The sequence below is a fragment of the Aureococcus anophagefferens genome, assembly GCF_000186865.1.
Source record: "Aureococcus anophagefferens unplaced genomic scaffold AURANscaffold_4, whole genome shotgun sequence".
NCBI classification, from domain to species: domain Eukaryota; class Pelagophyceae; order Pelagomonadales; family Pelagomonadaceae; genus Aureococcus; species Aureococcus anophagefferens.
In genome coordinates this window covers 1,551,005-1,567,396 of record NW_008705564.1, presented here as the reverse complement: position 1 = coordinate 1,567,396, position 16,392 = coordinate 1,551,005, and the positions used below count along the sequence as shown (strand labels likewise).

The window sequence follows — 16,392 nt, the reverse complement described above, 5'->3', positions numbered from 1 at the left end:
GCATCGGCAGCCCGAGAGACGGCCCCGGGCGGCCCATCTGGAAGCCCCTCGGCCTCTAATTATCACACAATGTCGCCGGAGGGGCCCTACTCGTCGTCGTCGTCCGCGGCGTCGCCCTTGAGCAGCTTCGCGACGACGGGCGTCAGCGCGACGGTCGGCGGGAAGCGGATGGGGCTCGCGGCCTTGTGGACCGCGTAGGCGATGGCGATGGTCGTGCCCTTCTCCGTCGCCGCCGTCGCGTCGATGCCGACCCGGGCCAGCAGCGCGGCCGCGTCGACGCCGCTGTCGATGAGCAGGTAGCAGATCGAGAAGGACACGAGCGCGAGGGAGATGGACGTGGCGAGGTAGGCGGCGCCGTACTTCGCGAGGAGGGCCTTGGCGTCGGCGCCCTTGGACTCGCCGTCGCCGTCGGACTTGAAGATGGAGAAGAGGCCACCCTCGACGCCGCCCTTCTCCACGGCGTCCTCGACCTCGTCGCTGAGCTTCGCCACTCGCCGGAACGTGGCCGCGCGCGGCGGCCGCGGCGCCTGGAACGCGGCCGTGAGCGACGCGCTCACGAGGGCGGCGAACCACAGCGATGACGCAAGTCGACGGCGCCCCATCTCGACAACCTCGACTGCTCCGACTGCGCCGACTCTCGGACGAGCAGGCAAACATCGGCTGCGATGCCGCGCCGGATGGGTCTTTTTGCGGAGCCTTTTTGCCCGCTGCGCGCTGGGCCTGCGCCGCTGGACGCGACAACACCTCTTGACCGCTGCGCGCTGAGCCGCATGCGCCGCTGAACGCCGCAACATCGCACGAATGGACCCGCACGCCCTGTCCCGCCGCTGCGTCATCCACGTCGACATCGACAGCTTCTTCCTGGCCGTGCACCGGCGCCTGGACCCGAGCCTCGACGACGCCAAGCCCCTGGTGCTCTGGCAGTAGCGCCCGCGTCCGCCGCGCGTCCTCCCGCCGCGCGCGACGCGCCCGCCGCCGCTCGCAGATACCAGGACGTGATCTGCGCGAACCGCCCGGCCAAAGCCTGCGGCGTGAGGAAGCACATGCGGCCCGGCGAGGCGCGGCCGCTCGTCGAGCCGCGCGGCGGCGCGCTCGTGCACGCGTTTTGCCGCGACTGGCCCGGCCCGCGCGTCAACTACTCGCGCTACAACGCCGCGAGCCGCGAGTTCTTCGCCGCCTTCGAGGACGCGCTCCGCGGCCGGTCGCCCGTCGTCGAGCGCGCGTCCATCGACGAGGGCTACGCGGAGGTCGAGCCGACCGGCGCGGCCGCCGCGCGCGCGCTCTGCGTCGCCGTCAAGGCGGCCGTCGAGCGCGCGACGAAGCTCACCGTGTCCGTCGGCCGCGGCGTCCGGACGGTGGTTCCTTTTCGCGCGATTCGTCGCTCGGTAGGTCGGCTGCGGCCCGAACAAGCTGCTCGCGAAACTGGCGTCGGCGGCGGCCAAGGGCACCGCGGACGCCGTCACGGTCCTCGACGGCGGCGCCGCCGTCGCCGCCTTCCTCGCGGCGACGCCCGCGGCGCGGCTCCCCGGCGTCGTCGCCGCCGAGGGCACCTGCGCGGACCACTTCAAAGTCGCGAAGGACGAGAAGACGCGCGCCAAGTGCCGCGGCGTCGACGCCGCGGCCGTCGCGGCGAAGCCGCCCGCGTCGGCGTCGGTGACGTCCTGGACGACGCACGCGCGCATGAGCGACCTCTGCCGCACGGACGGCGACGGCTTCTCGTTTCCTCGATTGAAGGGCGGGTCCTGGGTCTTCGCGACGCACCCGAAGACGGACGCGCCCCTGAAGACGAACGACACGCGCCGCTTCTGGATCCTCTTCGCGCTCGCGCTCGACCTCGAGGAGCGGCTCCGCCACGACGCCGCGCTCCACGGCCGCCGGCGGCCGACGAGGCTGTCGCTGTCCGTCCAGGGCTGCGGCACGGACCCGGAGCCGCTGCCGGGGAGCAACTACGTCGCCGGCGGCGTCTCGTCGCGCGCCGTCGCGTTCCCGGCGCTCGCGCCCGCGCCGTCCGCGGCCGCCGAGGCGGACCTCGCGGCGCGCGTCAAGGCCGGCTGCGAGCGGGGCACGGACGACGACGTGCCGCCGGGCCTCTACCGGCGCGTCCACGCCATCGTCGACGCCGCCGCGTCCGCGCTGCAGTCGTGGTCCAAAGACGAGGACCGCCGCGTCGCGAAGCTCACGCTGACGGCGACGCACTTTGTCGCCGCGCCGGCGGCGACGCCCGTGACGGCGCTCTTCAAGAAGACGCGGCCCTCCGAGGCCAGCCCGCGGCCCTCCGAGGCGAGCCCGCGGCGCGAGGCGAGCCCGCGGCGCGAGGCGAGCCCGCGGCGCGAGGCGAGCCCGCGGAAGCGGCCCTCCGAGGCGCCCGACGAGGCGCGGCCGCGCGCGGCGGACGTCGACCCGACCACCCTCGCGGAGCTGCCCCGGGACCTGCGCGAGGAGATCGAGCGGCAGATGGCCGCGGAGCGCGGCGCGCCGCCGCCGCGGAAGAAGCCGGCCCTCGAGGACCGGTCCGCGGCGCCGCCGCCCGAGTCGCCGCGGTCCTCCGCGCGGCGCCGCGTCGCGGCGGCGCTCGACCGGGCCCGCGCCGTACCAGCACTGGCGCGCAAGATGGCGCGGTACGACGCGGCCTGGATCGAGCGCAAGCTCGACGCGACGAGCGACTACGCGGCCCTCGCGCTCGACGTCGAGGACTTCGTGGCCAGGGCCGTCGACGACGAGGCCCGGGCCGCGTCGCGAAACGCGGGCTAGGGTAAGCCATACCGTCCGAGGAGAGATCCCGAGTCGACATGCGAGCTCTAGGCTCTTTAGGCGACGTCGTCCTCGTCGTCCTCGAGGAAGACCGAGGAGATCCGGGACGCCTCGTGGGGCGTCATGGGCTCGAGCGTCTCCGCGGAGGGCCGCCGCTGCGGGTCGTCGTCGGAGTCGGAGTCCGTGCGCACGCGGAGCGGGTTCGCCGTCGACGGCGACTCCGGCGCCCGCGACGGCGCCGACGGCCGCATCTCGACCTCGCTGGCCCGCGGCGCGGCCCGCATGCGCCGCAGCACGACGCAGACCGCGGCCGTCGCGAGGAACGCCATCACGAACGCCGCGTCCAGGCTCGCGTCGTCGCTCAAAATCTTCGACAGGAGGCCGTTCGTCGCGAGGAACGCCGTCGCGGAGAAGCACGCGACCTGGGACGCGTTGCGGAAGGCCGGCGGCGGCGCGCGGAGCACGGCCGGGTCGTTGTAGCAGAGCACCAAACACAGCGCGACGACTGGTAGCAGCACGCCGTTGATGACCTGCGCCATGAGCACGACGCCCACCGTCGACGCGCCCGACGACCCGACGACGACGGCGACCAAAACGACGAAGACGATGACCCCGCGCGTGTAGGGCCCGTCGGGCTGGCGCCACCGCCGGTCGTCGTCGTCGTGCGCGAGCAACGACGCGCAGCAGAGCGCCGCGCCGAGCGCGACGGTCAGCGCGCTCGAGAACGCCGCCGCGTACAGGCCGAGCCCGAAGCAGGCCACGGCGAAGCCGCCCTCGGCGGCGCGCAGCGCGTCCACGAGGCTCTCGACGGAGAAGGCGCCGTCGTCGTCGACGTGGCGCGCGACGCCCGCGCCCGTCGCGACGATGAGCACCGATAAAACCAGCGCGATCGCCGTCGCCAGCGTGACGCCGCGCCGCATGCCCGACACCGCGGCGCCCAGGGACCCGCCGGCGTCCGGGGGCTTGGCCGCGCAGGACGCTAAAAAAGCGTTGAAGGGGATCGCCGTCGTCGCGACCATGGAAACCGCGACGATGCCCGACCCCCGGGGCGGCTTCGACGGCAGCAGCCCCAGCACGAGCTCGCCGCCGTCGAGGCCCAGCTGGCTCAAAGCGAAGGCAAACGTAACGATCATGAGCACGGACACGACGCCGAGGCCCGCGGAGACGCGGTCGACGTCCGCGAAAAAGAGCGTGCCGAGCACCGCGAGGCCGCAGGCCAGGTGCATCAAGAACCGCACGCCCGGGTCCGACCGCGGCGCGCCCAGCGCGTACAGCGCCTCGGCGGCGCCGACGAAGTTGTTCGCCTGGTAGGCCGTGTTGCCGAGGAGCACGCCGGCCGCGACGGCGTAGCAGCCACCGGGCGTCGCGTCCGCGCCGCCGCCCCACATGGTGCGCATGGCCCGGCCGAGCGTCGTGCGGCCCAGCAGGCTCAGCCGCGCGGCGCCCTCCTGGAGCGCGTAGGCGACGAAGGACGCCAACACCAGCGCCCAGAGCAGCGTGAGCGCGTAGTCGGCGCCGGCCTTGCTGCAGACGATCACCGTGCCGGGACCGATGGTGCTCGCCGCGAGCACGCTCCATCGCAGCAGCTCGAAGCCCTCCTCGAGGACGGCGGACAGGCGCATCGGTGGGTGCAGCGGTCGGTGTTAGAGGCGGACAAGCATTGCAATGCGCACAAAGCTCGCGGCCGGGTTCACCATTCAACCAGGCTTCAACTTGAAGTTCATCGAGGCTTTCCGACCTACGCCTCCTTAAAAGACCACGATGACACACGTTACGAGGCGCAAAGAAACCGCGCCGCCGCCGCCCGCCGGGGCCTCCCTAGGGCTTGCCCTCGTCGCCGGTGGCCATCATGCCCGCGAGCATGGACGCCATCCCGTCGTCGCCCTCCTCGTCGGGCTTCGAGTCGACGACGGTCCCCCACATGCCCGGGTTGCTCTCCGTCGTGTGCTCGTAGACGCTCTCCTCGGACCCGACCGTCTCCGCGTCGTCGTCGCGCGCCATCATCGCGCCGAGCATGGACGCCATGCCGTCCTCGCCCTCCTCGTCGGGCTTCGAGTCGACGACGGTCCCCCAGGCGCCGGGGTTGTTCTCCGTCGTCGTCTCGTAGACGCTCTCCTCGGACCCGAGGTCGTCGAGGTCGTCGAGGGGCGCGCCGTCGGGCGCCTCCGCGTACGCGTCCTCCGTGCCTGGGCGGGAAACAAAAATATTCAACCCGACTTCCGTATTCGCACGGTTTTGACATAGTTTTTGTCGCTGTCTAAAAAGAACCCGCCGAGAGAAAACGATCCGTCCAAAAATCAGCCGAAACGACTTCGATGTGACCGAGCTAGAGAGGTTTGAAGTTTGGCTGGAATAACCCAAATAGTTGTTGAATTCGGCACAGCTCCGCGCCCGGCTTGTCCCACGCGGACTCGCCCGTGACGCGGTGCACGAAGTAGGGCAGGCCGGAGTGCTCGTCGAACTTCTCCTCCCAGGGGTCGTCGTCGTCGCCGGCGGCCAGCGGGTACGGCGGCGTCTCCGGGGGCGGCTCCTCGGGCGCCGCGGCCTTCGCGGGCCCCCGCGGGTCCTCGCTCTCGTCCGCGGCCGGCGGGGCGATGGTCAGGCCCGGCGCCTCGACGGGGGGCTCCTCGTACTCGAGGCCCTCGATGGGCACGGGCGGCGGCGCCGGCGGCTCCGCCTTGGGCTCCTCCTCGGGCGACGGCGGCGCGTCCGCCTTCGCCGCGGCCGCGGCGGCCGCGCCGGCGTCGACGGCGCCGTCGCGCGACTCCGACGCCTCCTTGGCGACGTCGATCATGGCCTTGGCGCTCGTGGGCGACATGCAGGTGAAGGCCGTCGACCCGCGGTTCGAGCCGCCGCGCGTCAGCGAGTTCGCGCGGCTCGGCGACCTGGGCGGGGAAATTGTGGTTCAACGTGAGTGTTCCGCGCGCGTGCGTTTCAAAGCGAGCATCGACGCTTCGAAAGCGCTCCGAGAGCCGATCGCTCGTCCAAAAATCAGCCGAAACGAGTGGAACACGGCCGAGAGAGGAGCCTTTGAAGTCGGGCGCGTCGCGCGCTCTTCCCGCGCGGTCGGCGACGGCTCCGCGACGTGGTGGTGCACGTCGTCGTCGGGCACGTGCTTGGCGACGTGGTCGTCGAGGCACTCCATGACGATCTCGTTGGCCTTGGCGTCGGGGCTGTGGGGGAGGTTCGTCGTCGACGTCGCGTAGGCGCGCGCGACCGTCGGGTACAGCTCCGCGGCCTGGGCAGGAAAAGGATGATTCAACGTCGCTCTAAAGTGTGTGTTCCGCGCACGCGCGTTCCGGGATAAACATATGCGCTTCGAGAGCGCTCCGAGAGATGATCGCTCGTCCAAAAATCAGCCGAAACGAGTGGAAACCGGCCGAGATAGGAGCCTTGGAAGTTGGGAATCTCGCACCCTTTTCCCGCGCCGTCCGCGGCGAGGAGGCGGTTGCCCCCGGCCGTGAGGCGCGTGCGGTCGACCTCGTAGTTGAAGGCGTCCGTGGAGAAGGCCTTGTCGTTGACGTCGACGACGTAGAGGAGCGCGTCGCCCGTCGCGTAGTCGGCCACGAGGCGGTGCAAGCGCGCGAACTTCTGGCAGAGCGCTTGCCCCAGGTCCTTGTGGTGCGGCGTCACGATCGGCGACACGTAGACCACGGGCAGCTCCGGGTGCACGCCGCGGAACTCGCGCAGCGCGCGCTTGAAGGTCTCGAAGGGCTGCTCCGGCGCGCGGCCCCACTCGAGGTCCGCCGCGCCGCAGCACCAGACGATGAGCCGCGGCCGCAGCGCGACGACGTGGTGCGCGTACGTGACGAGGTGCTTCGACATGGCGCCGACGAAGCCGCAGTTGACGACGGGCAGGCCGTGCATGTCCTTCTTCAGGGAGTCCCAGTTCTGGAAGGTCTGGCTCCCGACGAAGACGATGGAGCCCGCCGCGGGCTTGGAGCCGAAGACGGACCGCAGCTTGTTCTTGCCCTGGACGGCGGCGACGGCGCCGACGAGCGGCGACACCGCCTGCTTGGCGACGTCGTTCCCCATGGGGCTAAACCGCGGCGCCCAGCCTCTCTCCCGCCACCACCTTTGATTCGCCCCGCACGATTACGATGCATGGTGAAGAAGATACGGCCGCGGGCTATTGGATGATGATGGGGCCGGCGCGGGGCAGGGTCCTCGCCGTGGCGGCCGCCATCGCCGTGGCCGCCTACGTCGCGGTGACTGTCGCGCCGTCGCAAGCGTCGCTGCGGCTCCAGGCGCTGGGCGGCTCCTGCGGCAGCTTCGGCGACGCGCGGGGGCTGCTCCTGTCGACGCCGGCGCTCCACGCGCCGCCCGCCTCGGCGAAGATGAATTTGTACGCCAATCTCACCTTCGACGTCGCGTCGGCGGAGGGCTGCACCGTCGCCGCGCGCTACGCCCCGGCGGAGTCGTCGCTGCCGCCGCTCTGGCTCTCGTCGGACTGCTCCGCGACGTCCTTCGCGCTGCTGCGCCTGCGGCCGTCGACCTTCTACGACGTCGCATTGGTCGTGTCCGTCGACGGCGCGACGACCATCGAGTGGCGCGGCGCCTTCGAGACGCAGGGCACGGGCTGGGCGGCCTTCGACGAGGGACCGCGCGGCCTCGACGGCAACGCGACGTCCCGCGCCTACGCGACGGTCGCCGGCAGCCCGTCCTGGAACGTGCTGACCATGGCCGTCCAGGAGGACCATTTGGGCTTCGACGACCCCTACGAGTCGCGCTCGGCGTCCGTTGCTTCGAGAGATTCGGGCCGGGAACGCGGCGTCGTAGGTCCAAGTACAACTCGACGCACAATCGCACGAAGGAGTTCGACGGCTTGCTGGCCATCGACGCGGAAGGGTACGTCGTGTGGTACTACCACGCGTGGAGCCTCGAGGCCTGGGACTTCCTGCCCGACAACGGGGTCGTGTTGGTGGCCCGCGACGACGGGACCAAGCTCGACGGCGCGAAGACGTACCGCGACGACGGGCGGACGTACAACGGCAACTCGCAGCTCCAGGAGATCTCGCCCCTCGGCGACATCCGGAAGCAGTTCATCAGCGCCTGCGCGGGCTCGCCCCTGAACTACAACATGGTCAGCCACGAGTGCCGCGTCGACCGCGCGACGGCGAAAAAGGGCGGCGCCGGCGCCGCGGCGGGCGTCTGGACGACGCGCTACGCCGCGCGCCGCATCCCCGGCGTCGACCTGCTCTGGGGCACGGACGACGACGGCGGTTACGCGACCGTCAAGGCCGACGCGTTCCTCGGGTCGCAGATCGCGCGGTGGACCGAGGCCGGCCTCGACCAGGGCAGCAAAAGGGTGATTCAACGTCGCTTCAACGTGAGTTTTCCGCGCGCGCGCGTTTCGGAAACAGCACCCACGCTTCGAGAACGCTCCGAGAGATGATCGCTCGTCCAAAAATCAGCCAAAACGAGCGGAAAACGACCGAGATAGGAGCCTTTGAAGTTGGGAATTTCGCACCCTTTTGCTGCCCAGGCCTCGACGTCGTCTACGACCTCTTCGACCTCGCCAAGCCCGTGGCCGGGTCGGCGACGCCCTTCGTCACGAAGAACTGGGACGACGTCGACATGTGGTGCAGCGGCAACGCGACCATGGAGGGCGTCGAGTACCACCACGCGTCGTCCGGGGCGGGAAAAGGGCGCGAACTTCTCTCATGGCGGTTTCCCACTCGTTTCGGCTGCTTTTTGGACGAGCGATCATCTCTCGGAGCGCTCGCGAAGCGTTAATGCTTTTTATGGAACGTGGAACCACCCACGTGAAGNGACGTGCCGTGTCCGTCGGCGTCGAGGAGAACGTCCTCGTCGCGTCGCGGACGCTCAACACGATCTGGTCCCTCGCGCACGACGGCTCGGGCGCCCAGTGGACCCTGTCGTCGACGCTCAACGCGTCGGACGCCGGCGTCGGCGACGGCGGGATCTGGTACGCCTTCGAGGACGACGACGAAAAGTTCTACGACCCGCACTCGGCGCTGCAGCTGCCCAACGGCGACCTGCTCGTCATCGACGACGGCGACGACCGCCCGGGCTGCGCGACGGCGAACACGTCCGGCTGCTACTCGCGGGCCATCGCCTACGAGCTCGACGCGGCCGCGCGCGTCGCCAGGGTCCGCTGGCAGTTCGAGTGGCCGTCCGCGCTCGACGTCAACTTCAAGACCGACGACCTCTACAACCTCGTCGGCGGCTCCGCGGCGGCCCTCGCCAACGGCGACTACCTCGTCGCGTTCACGTCCCTCGACGACACGAACAAGTACGACAGTCGGGGCACGGCGTTCGCGTTCGAGGTCAACGTCGACGGGCGGTCGACGGTGACGACCGTCGCGATCCCGACGCCCAAGGCGGACCAGGACCGCCAGGCCGCCTACCGCCTCGTGCCCTGGGACAGCGTCGGGGGCGAGACGGACGTGTGCCCGTTCTTGGAGGCGGGTAGCGGCTAGTTGTTTTGTTTCAAATCTGCCTCCTGGGGCGCGCGCGCGCATCTCTTGCATATTCATGGTGTTGAGTTTAAGGCTGGGGCAGGTAGGAACTTCGGAAGGGCGGGACGCGGAGGGGCGTGGAAAGGCGGGAATGGGTGGTTCGACCTCGCAGCGAGGGCGGCTCATCTCGCGCGGGTTTCGGCGGCAATCTAGTCGCACACGCACTGGCCGACGGCGTTGGAGCCGAAGAGGAGCTTGCGGCTCGCAGAGTCCTCGGACGCGGCGTTGAGCTGGCGCTTCTTCCTGGAACTTGAGAAGTAACCTGAAGTTGAAGTCGACAGTGAAGTTCAACATCGGAGGTTGCGCGCGACGCGCGAATCAGGACAGCCGCACACGCGCCGCGCAAAACAAGACAGGACGCAGGGGACGCACAGGTCTCGTCTGCGCCGCAATCGGATTCCTCTACGCAGGCCAGGAGGGAGGAGACACACGTGGAGGAGAAATCGTAGCTGTACATCAATCGGCGCACGTCGTGGAACATCTCTTGCATGCGCCCCTACGAGTAAAGCACGAGTAAGGGACCGTGCGACTTTTGTTGAAGTTCGGTTGAATATTGGAAGTTCGAATCGAGTGTTGAAGTTCGAGTCGAATATTGGAAGTTCGAGTTGAAGTGAGGGGACCGCGTCGAGGCCCAGGCGGCTTGCCAGAGGGCGAAGGCCGAGGCCGTGCGCCGCAGCAACGGCGCAAGCCAAGGCAGAGACCAGGCGAGCGCCAGGGCCGAAGCCGAGGCCGCGAACACCAAAGCCGAAGCCGAGGCCAGGCGCGCCGAGCCGAGGCCAAGGCCCGCCACGCCGAGGCCAAGGCCCGCCGGGCCGAGGCCAAGGTCCGCCGCACCCAAGCCGAGGTAGCGTGCCAAGGGGCCAAGGCCGTGGGTGGCACGTGGCCGCGGCGAAGGCCGAAGCCGAAGCCGAAGCCGGCGCGGGCGGCGCCCGCGCGCCCGGGGCTGCCCCGCGGCGGCGCGGCTCGGCAGTGCCCTCGACCCGCAGCGGGGCACCGGCGCGCCCGGGGGCTGCCCCACGGCGGCGCCGGCACACGCGGCGCGGCGCCCGGGGCTGCCCCGCGGCGCGGCGCACAGGTGCCGCGCACAGCACCAGCGCCCAGGGGGGGCGGGGGCGGGGCACGGCGGCGCGGCAGCGGCGGTGGGGCGCACGGTGCGGCCCGGCCAGCGGTGGTCGACTCGGTCGAGGGGGGGGGGAGTTGGCCAAACGGGACGAGCGGAAGGGATGGGAGCGCGCGCACGGCGCGGCTGTGTTTTCCGACGCCGGGGCGAACCTGCGCCTGGGCCGCCTCCTTCTCGATCGAGGCCGCGTCCATGTTGAGGTTGTCCGACGCGCGGAACTCCGCGAGCGGGGCCCCGTTCGCGTCCGCGGAGACGGCGGCGGCGGGCGCAACGAGCGCCGCGAGAAGGGCTGCCGTCAGGAACTTCATCATGGTCGTCGGCGTCGGGGCGCTAGACCGTGGAAGAGACAGAAGTGCGAAATCCGGCGGATTTCGGGGCGTCTGCCTCGGGCTGTGCTTCGACACGCGACGCTCGACAAGCACCACACGGCTTTTTTCAGGCTGAGCTCGCTCACAAACCCAATATTTTGCGCGGTATGAATCTTTGACGTTTGCGTTATCAGGATTAAATCTGCATCATTACTTCACAGTACCTCCGTCGACATCTAGAGCAGTGGCAATGGCAGCCCTGGACGTCGCATAGGCAGGAGTAAGCCCCGGAAAAGACCGGAGGAGTAACGTTTGAGCCCCTGAGGACCACGAGGACACAAAATGGCAGCTTTTGAAGCGCTCGTCCACTCCAAGTACGATGTCGACGACACGACCACCAATGCCAAGCAGGGCGGCAAGATCTTCGGCGAGCGCATGGAGCTCTCCGACATCGCGAGCTTCGAGATCGTCGCCCACGAGAAGACGGCGACGACCGCGGCCCTCCTGCGGCGCGCGCTCCGGGGCCACTTCGTCTTCGAAAAGGTCGACGAGATGCACACGGACGAGCTCGTGGCCGCGATGGCGCGCGTGGACCTGGAGCCCGAGGAGCTGCTCTTCCACCGCGCCGACGCGTCGGAGCACTTTTACGTCGTCGAGTCGGGCAAGCTCGCGGCCATCGACGAGCAGAGCGCCGAGGCCTGCGTCTTCGAGGCCGGCGAGACGCTCGGCGACGCGGCGCTGCTGCTGACGGACGCGACGCGGCGCGTGACCTGCGCGGCCCTGGAGGCGACGACGGCCTGGAGCCTCGACCGCGCGACGTTCCGGCTGGCGCTGGCGTCGCTCAGCGAGGCGCGCGCGGACGCGGCCTACTCGGCCTTGAAAGGCGTCGAGCTGCTCTCGGCGCTGACGGAGGACCAGCTGCGGCGCGTCGCGCGGCTCGTGAGCCTGCGGCGCTACGGCAACGGCGCGCGCATCATCACGCGCGAGCGCAGCGTTTTCAATGATGCTTTTGAAGGTCGAATTGTTCTTTTAGGCGCGACGACGTCGGCGACGCGATGTACGTCGTCCACAGCGGCGCCGTCGTCTGCCGCGTCGAGTCCGCGGACGTCGCCCTCGGGCCCGGCGACCACTTCGGCGAGCGCGCCTTGCTCTACAACGACACGCGCGCGGCGGACGTCGACGCGACGCAGGAGGACACGCGCTGCTTCGCGATCTCCCGCGAGGTCTTCGAGGCGCACCTGGGCATGCTGAGCGACATCCTGGAGCACAACCTGCGGACGCACGTCCTCGAAGTCGCCCTCGCGGGCCGGGCGGAGGACCTCGACCTCGGGCGGCTGGCGGAGGCCGTCGACGTCGTCACGTTCGTCAAGGGCGACGAGATCGCGACCGCCGACGAGCCGGCGGACCACCTCTTCGTCGTCAAGAGCGGCGTCGCGCACCGCGTCGAGCCCGCCAAGGCGCGGCCGTCGTCGAACCCGCTCGCGCGGAAGCCGAAGCCGAAGCTCGTCCCCGTGGAGCGCGGCGGCGCGTGCGGCGAGGAGGCCCTGGACGACGACGCGGACTGCTACGCGTTCACGGTCGTCGCCGAGAGCGAGAGCGTCTCCTGCTACCGGCTGAGCGCCGCGGCCCTCGCGGACGAGGCGTTCCGGAAGCAGTACGAGGAGGTCGTCGAGCCCGTCAAAACGGACGCGCTCTCCGACGACGACACCGTCGAGGCGCCGCAGCGGCCGAGCCTGACGACGCCGCGGCGGACGTCGGTGAACGTGTCGACGCGGTCCCTCCTCGTCGAGCCCGGCGGCGCGCGGCCGCGCGCGCACACGATCGCGCTCCGCGCGTCCGCCGTCGACGACTTCGAGGTCTTCAAGACGCTCGGCGTCGGCAGCTTCGGGCGCGTGTCCCTCGCGCGCCACGAGGCGTCGCACACCGTGTGTGCTCTGAAGGTGCTGTCCAAGTCGCTGGTGGTGCTCACGAGGCAGGCGCGGAACGTCAAGTCGGAGAGGGACCTGCTCCTGAGCCTCCGGCACCCGCTGATCCTCCGCTGCTACGGCACATTCCACGACCTGGACTGCCTCTATCTCATCCTGGAGGTCGTCATGGGCGGCGAGCTCCACCGGCTGCTCCACGGCGACGACGGCAACGAGAGGAACCGGCTCCCGCTGAAGGACGCGGCCTTCTACGCGTCGAACGTCATCCTGGCGCTCAAGTACGCCCACGGGAAGCGCGTCCTCTACCGCGACGTCAAGCCCGAGAACCTGCTCGTGGACCGCAACGGCTACCTGAAGGTCGTCGACTTCGGCTTCGGGAAGCGGCTCGGCGACGACGAGCTCCGGTCCTACACGATGTGCGGCACGCCCGAGTACCTCGCGCCCGAGGTCATCGACGGCAGCGGCCACGCCTTCGCCGCCGACTTTTGGTCCGTCGGCTGCCTGCTGTTCGAGATGCTCGCGGGGAAGACGCCGTTCGTCTCCGAGGACGGCTCGTACAACCAGATCTTGCTCTTCAAGACCATCAAGTCGGAGGACCCCGTCATCCCGGCGACCTTCGACGACCCGGCGCTCGCCGACGCGAAGGACTGCATCCTCGCGCTGCTGGACCGCGACGCGAACGGCCGGCTCGGCGCGTCGAAGCGCGGCGCGGACGACGTGCTCGACCACGCGTTCTTCAAAGCGAACGTCGACCTCGCCGCCGTCGAGCGGCTCGACGCGGCCTGCAGCCCCTGGAAGCCCGAGGTCTCCGACGACCTCGACTGCCACAACTTCAACTTCGACGAGGACGAGGACGACATGGACGAGATCGAGCCCTACGAGGGCGCCGTCGACTTCGACTACTGGGCGGAGTAGGACTAGTCGGGTCGTAGGACGGAAGGCGCGCACGAGTCTTAGGGGGCGTCTGCGGGCGAGGGTTCGGGGAGTCCCGCAGACAAGGCGCGGCACCTGGGGACGGGTTTCGTATCAGGCGCCGACCTATTACTTCTTCTTCTTCGAGACGGTCTTCGTCTTCGCCGCGGCCTTCGTCTTCGGCGCGGTCGTCTTCTTCGGCACTCCCCCGCTGGGCCCGATCTCCTCGAGTCGCTGTAAAACACCATTCCGATTGGCGATGCATTTCTCGATGTACGCGGCCTGGAGCGCCGGTTCTTCCTGCGGGGGGACGCGCTGTCGCGCGGCGGCGCGAAGTCAAAGACGCGGCGGCACGCTTCCTTGTGGATCTTGTACAGCGCCTTGGCCACCATGAATCGCACGTAGTCGCGCTGCTCGTTCGTGCAGCCGTCGAGGAGCGCCGCGAGGCCGCGCGTGGAATTGAAGTCTCCGAGGTCGCCGATCGTCGTCTTCGCGGCGTCGGACGTGAGGAAGTCGTCGCTCATCACAACCGGATCCACGTCCGCCCCGTGGAAGTCCATCTGGCTGAGCTCGTTCAGCGTCGTGTTCCGCGACACGTGGCTGGGGACGCCCTCGAGCCGGTCGAGCGGGTTTCTCAGTAGTGTAGGCATGGGGAACTCGAGGCTCTCGATGGGGCCGACGATGCTCTTGAACTCCGCGCCCTGCTGGTCGTCGGGCCTGACGATGCCACTGCGCGACATGGTCGTGCAGGAAGTGGACTGGCAAGTGGACTGATAAGTCTTCAACTTGAAGTTCAAGATACTGTGAATCTGCGGGAAAGTCATCCGAGTCGTCATCCCCTCCCGCGCGCCCCTCGCCGTCGTCCCTCCACAGATTAGACAACTCACGCCATCTCCGCCCTCGCGAAATGTCCGCGAAACACGGCCTGCAGATGCACCGCGGCCAGGCTCTGCTCGAGGTCCGTGAGGTCCCGGTGCACGTGGAAGCGGCGCCAGTGGCTCTGGACGAGGACCGCCGCGCGGAGGTCCGCGGCGTCGAAGCGCGGCGCGGGCGCGACCGCCGCGACCGCCGCGACCGGCGGCGACGCCGCGGCCGCGCGCGCGCCGCGCCCGCGCGCGAGGGCCTGGAGCAGGCAGGCGGCCTCGTCGGTGACGAGGGCCGTGCGCGCCGCGGCCGCGCGCGCGAGCGACTGGATGAGCGCGGCCGCGTCCTCGCGCGCCCAGCGCCGGCGGAGCGCCGCGCCCTTCCAGACCGCCTGGACGCCGATGGCCGCGCGGGCCTTGGGGCCGAGGTCCTCCGTGGCCGCGGCGCGGACGTGCTTCCAGCGCGTCGCGGCCTTGGCCTTGGCCGCGGGGCCCGGCGCGCGCGTCTCGGGCCGTCCGGACGACGCGAAGATGACGGCCTCGGCCGCGGCGCGCCAGTGGCGCTTCGCGACCGCGCGGTGGCCGTCGCCGTCGTCGTCCGTCGTCGAGTCGTCGTCGCCGCCGCCGGCCGCGTCCTCGGCCCGCCGGAGCGCGCGGATCGCGTAGTCCCGGAGCAGCTCGGCGACGTGCGCGCCGTCCGGCGTGTCGACGATGACGCGCGCGAGGCCCCGCGGCGCGTCGTCGCGCTTGCCCCCGAAGACGGACGTCCGCTTCCGGTCGCCCTTGACGAGGCGGAGCACGTCCTGCGCGTCCTCGGCCCGCGCCTCGAGGAAGAAGGCGTCGGGCGCGTGGCCCCAGCGCGTGATCTTGGCCAGCGGCACCGCGGCCTTGCGCGCGCGGGGCCCGAAATACGACGACCGCGACCGTTCCGCCGAGGCCTCGTCGCCGGCGAGAAAGACGACGACGGCGCTCTGGGACACGGCGAAGGCCGGCGCCGTCGTCTCGCCCGCGTAAGTCTTCGCGTGGGCCCAGGTGCGGCGCGCCTCCTCGCGGTCCTTCGGCGGCGCGGCCTTGAGCGCCGCGACGCGGACGGCCGACGCGTCGTAGAGCGCCAGCCCGTGGCAGAACCATTGCTCGACGACGTCGAGGTACTGGGCCCGGGCGGCGTCGGCGGCGGCCCAGTGGCGCGCCGGTCGCCGCGGCGTCGCGTCGCCGATCGACGGCACGCGCGGCCGGCCGTCGCCGCCGTCCTTGGCCGCGTCCCGCCGGAGGCCCGCGGCGATGCGCTCCGCGACGCCCCGGGCGACGGCGTCGAGCGGCATGGCGTCGAGGGCCGCCTTCGGGAGGAAGCGCGGCGCCGTGTCGCGCGCGATGGCTTCGAAGCGGCGCAGTTCCTCCGCGGGCGCCTCGCCGGCCTTGGCGCCGACGCCGCGGCTGCCCCGGCAGCGCAGCGCCGCGAGCTCGAGGAGGGCCTCCGACGACGGCGCCGCGTACTCGCCGCTCGACACCGCGCTGCAGGCCTGCGCGTAGCAGAGCCGCAGCGTCGCCTTGCGCCGCCGCACGCCGAGCGTCGCGCCGTCGACGTAGAGCCGCACGGCGAAGGTGAGGCGCCGCGGCGGGCCCGCGCTCCGCTCGCGCAGGTCCACGCCCGAGGCGATGGCCTCGCGCGCGAGCTCGTCGCAGAGCGGGCCCCGCTCCGGCGCCACGTAGAGCTCGAAGCACGCCGCGTGCGCCGGCGGCAGGCGCAGCTTCGCGACGACGAGGTCGCGCACCTCGCCGACCGTCGACAGGCGCGTGCAACCGATGCCCAGCGACGTCCCGTCGAGGAAGTAGACGCGCAGCGTCACCTGGTCGTCCATCGTGGGCTGCGGCGCGATGTTTCGAGCTCGAGTCGGTGGTGAACAACTCAACATCTCACTCGTGAGACGCCACACATCTCGTCGCGTGCCGACAAGCCGTCGACGCCTCGCGGGCTTCATCCGCCACCGGGTCGTGCTCCGCGACGCGCGCGAGCGTTCGACGCCACAAACG

At 70.6% G+C, this 16,392-nt stretch overlaps 2 protein-coding genes across 2 annotated transcripts; one reads left to right on the top strand and one right to left on the bottom strand.

Annotated features, from left to right (window-relative positions):
• Positions 1-86: 86 nt before the first annotated feature.
• On the bottom strand, positions 87-5,896 carry AURANDRAFT_62184 (hypothetical protein; the record flags this gene model as incomplete). Its single annotated transcript, XM_009036070.1, has 7 exons — positions 87-527; positions 1,551-1,946; positions 2,817-4,275; positions 4,619-4,937; positions 5,074-5,077; positions 5,174-5,636; positions 5,826-5,896. 7 exons carry the CDS (start codon positions 5,894-5,896, stop codon positions 87-89), a joined length of 3,153 nt encoding a protein of 1,050 aa, XP_009034318.1.
• Positions 5,897-12,502: 6,606 nt separating this feature from the next.
• Positions 12,503-13,327, top strand: AURANDRAFT_3915 (hypothetical protein; the record flags this gene model as incomplete). Its single annotated transcript, XM_009035889.1, has 1 exon — positions 12,503-13,327. A coding segment is annotated over one exon (825 nt), but the record flags the coding sequence as incomplete, so codon positions are not given.
• Positions 13,328-16,392: the final 3,065 nt, after the last annotated feature.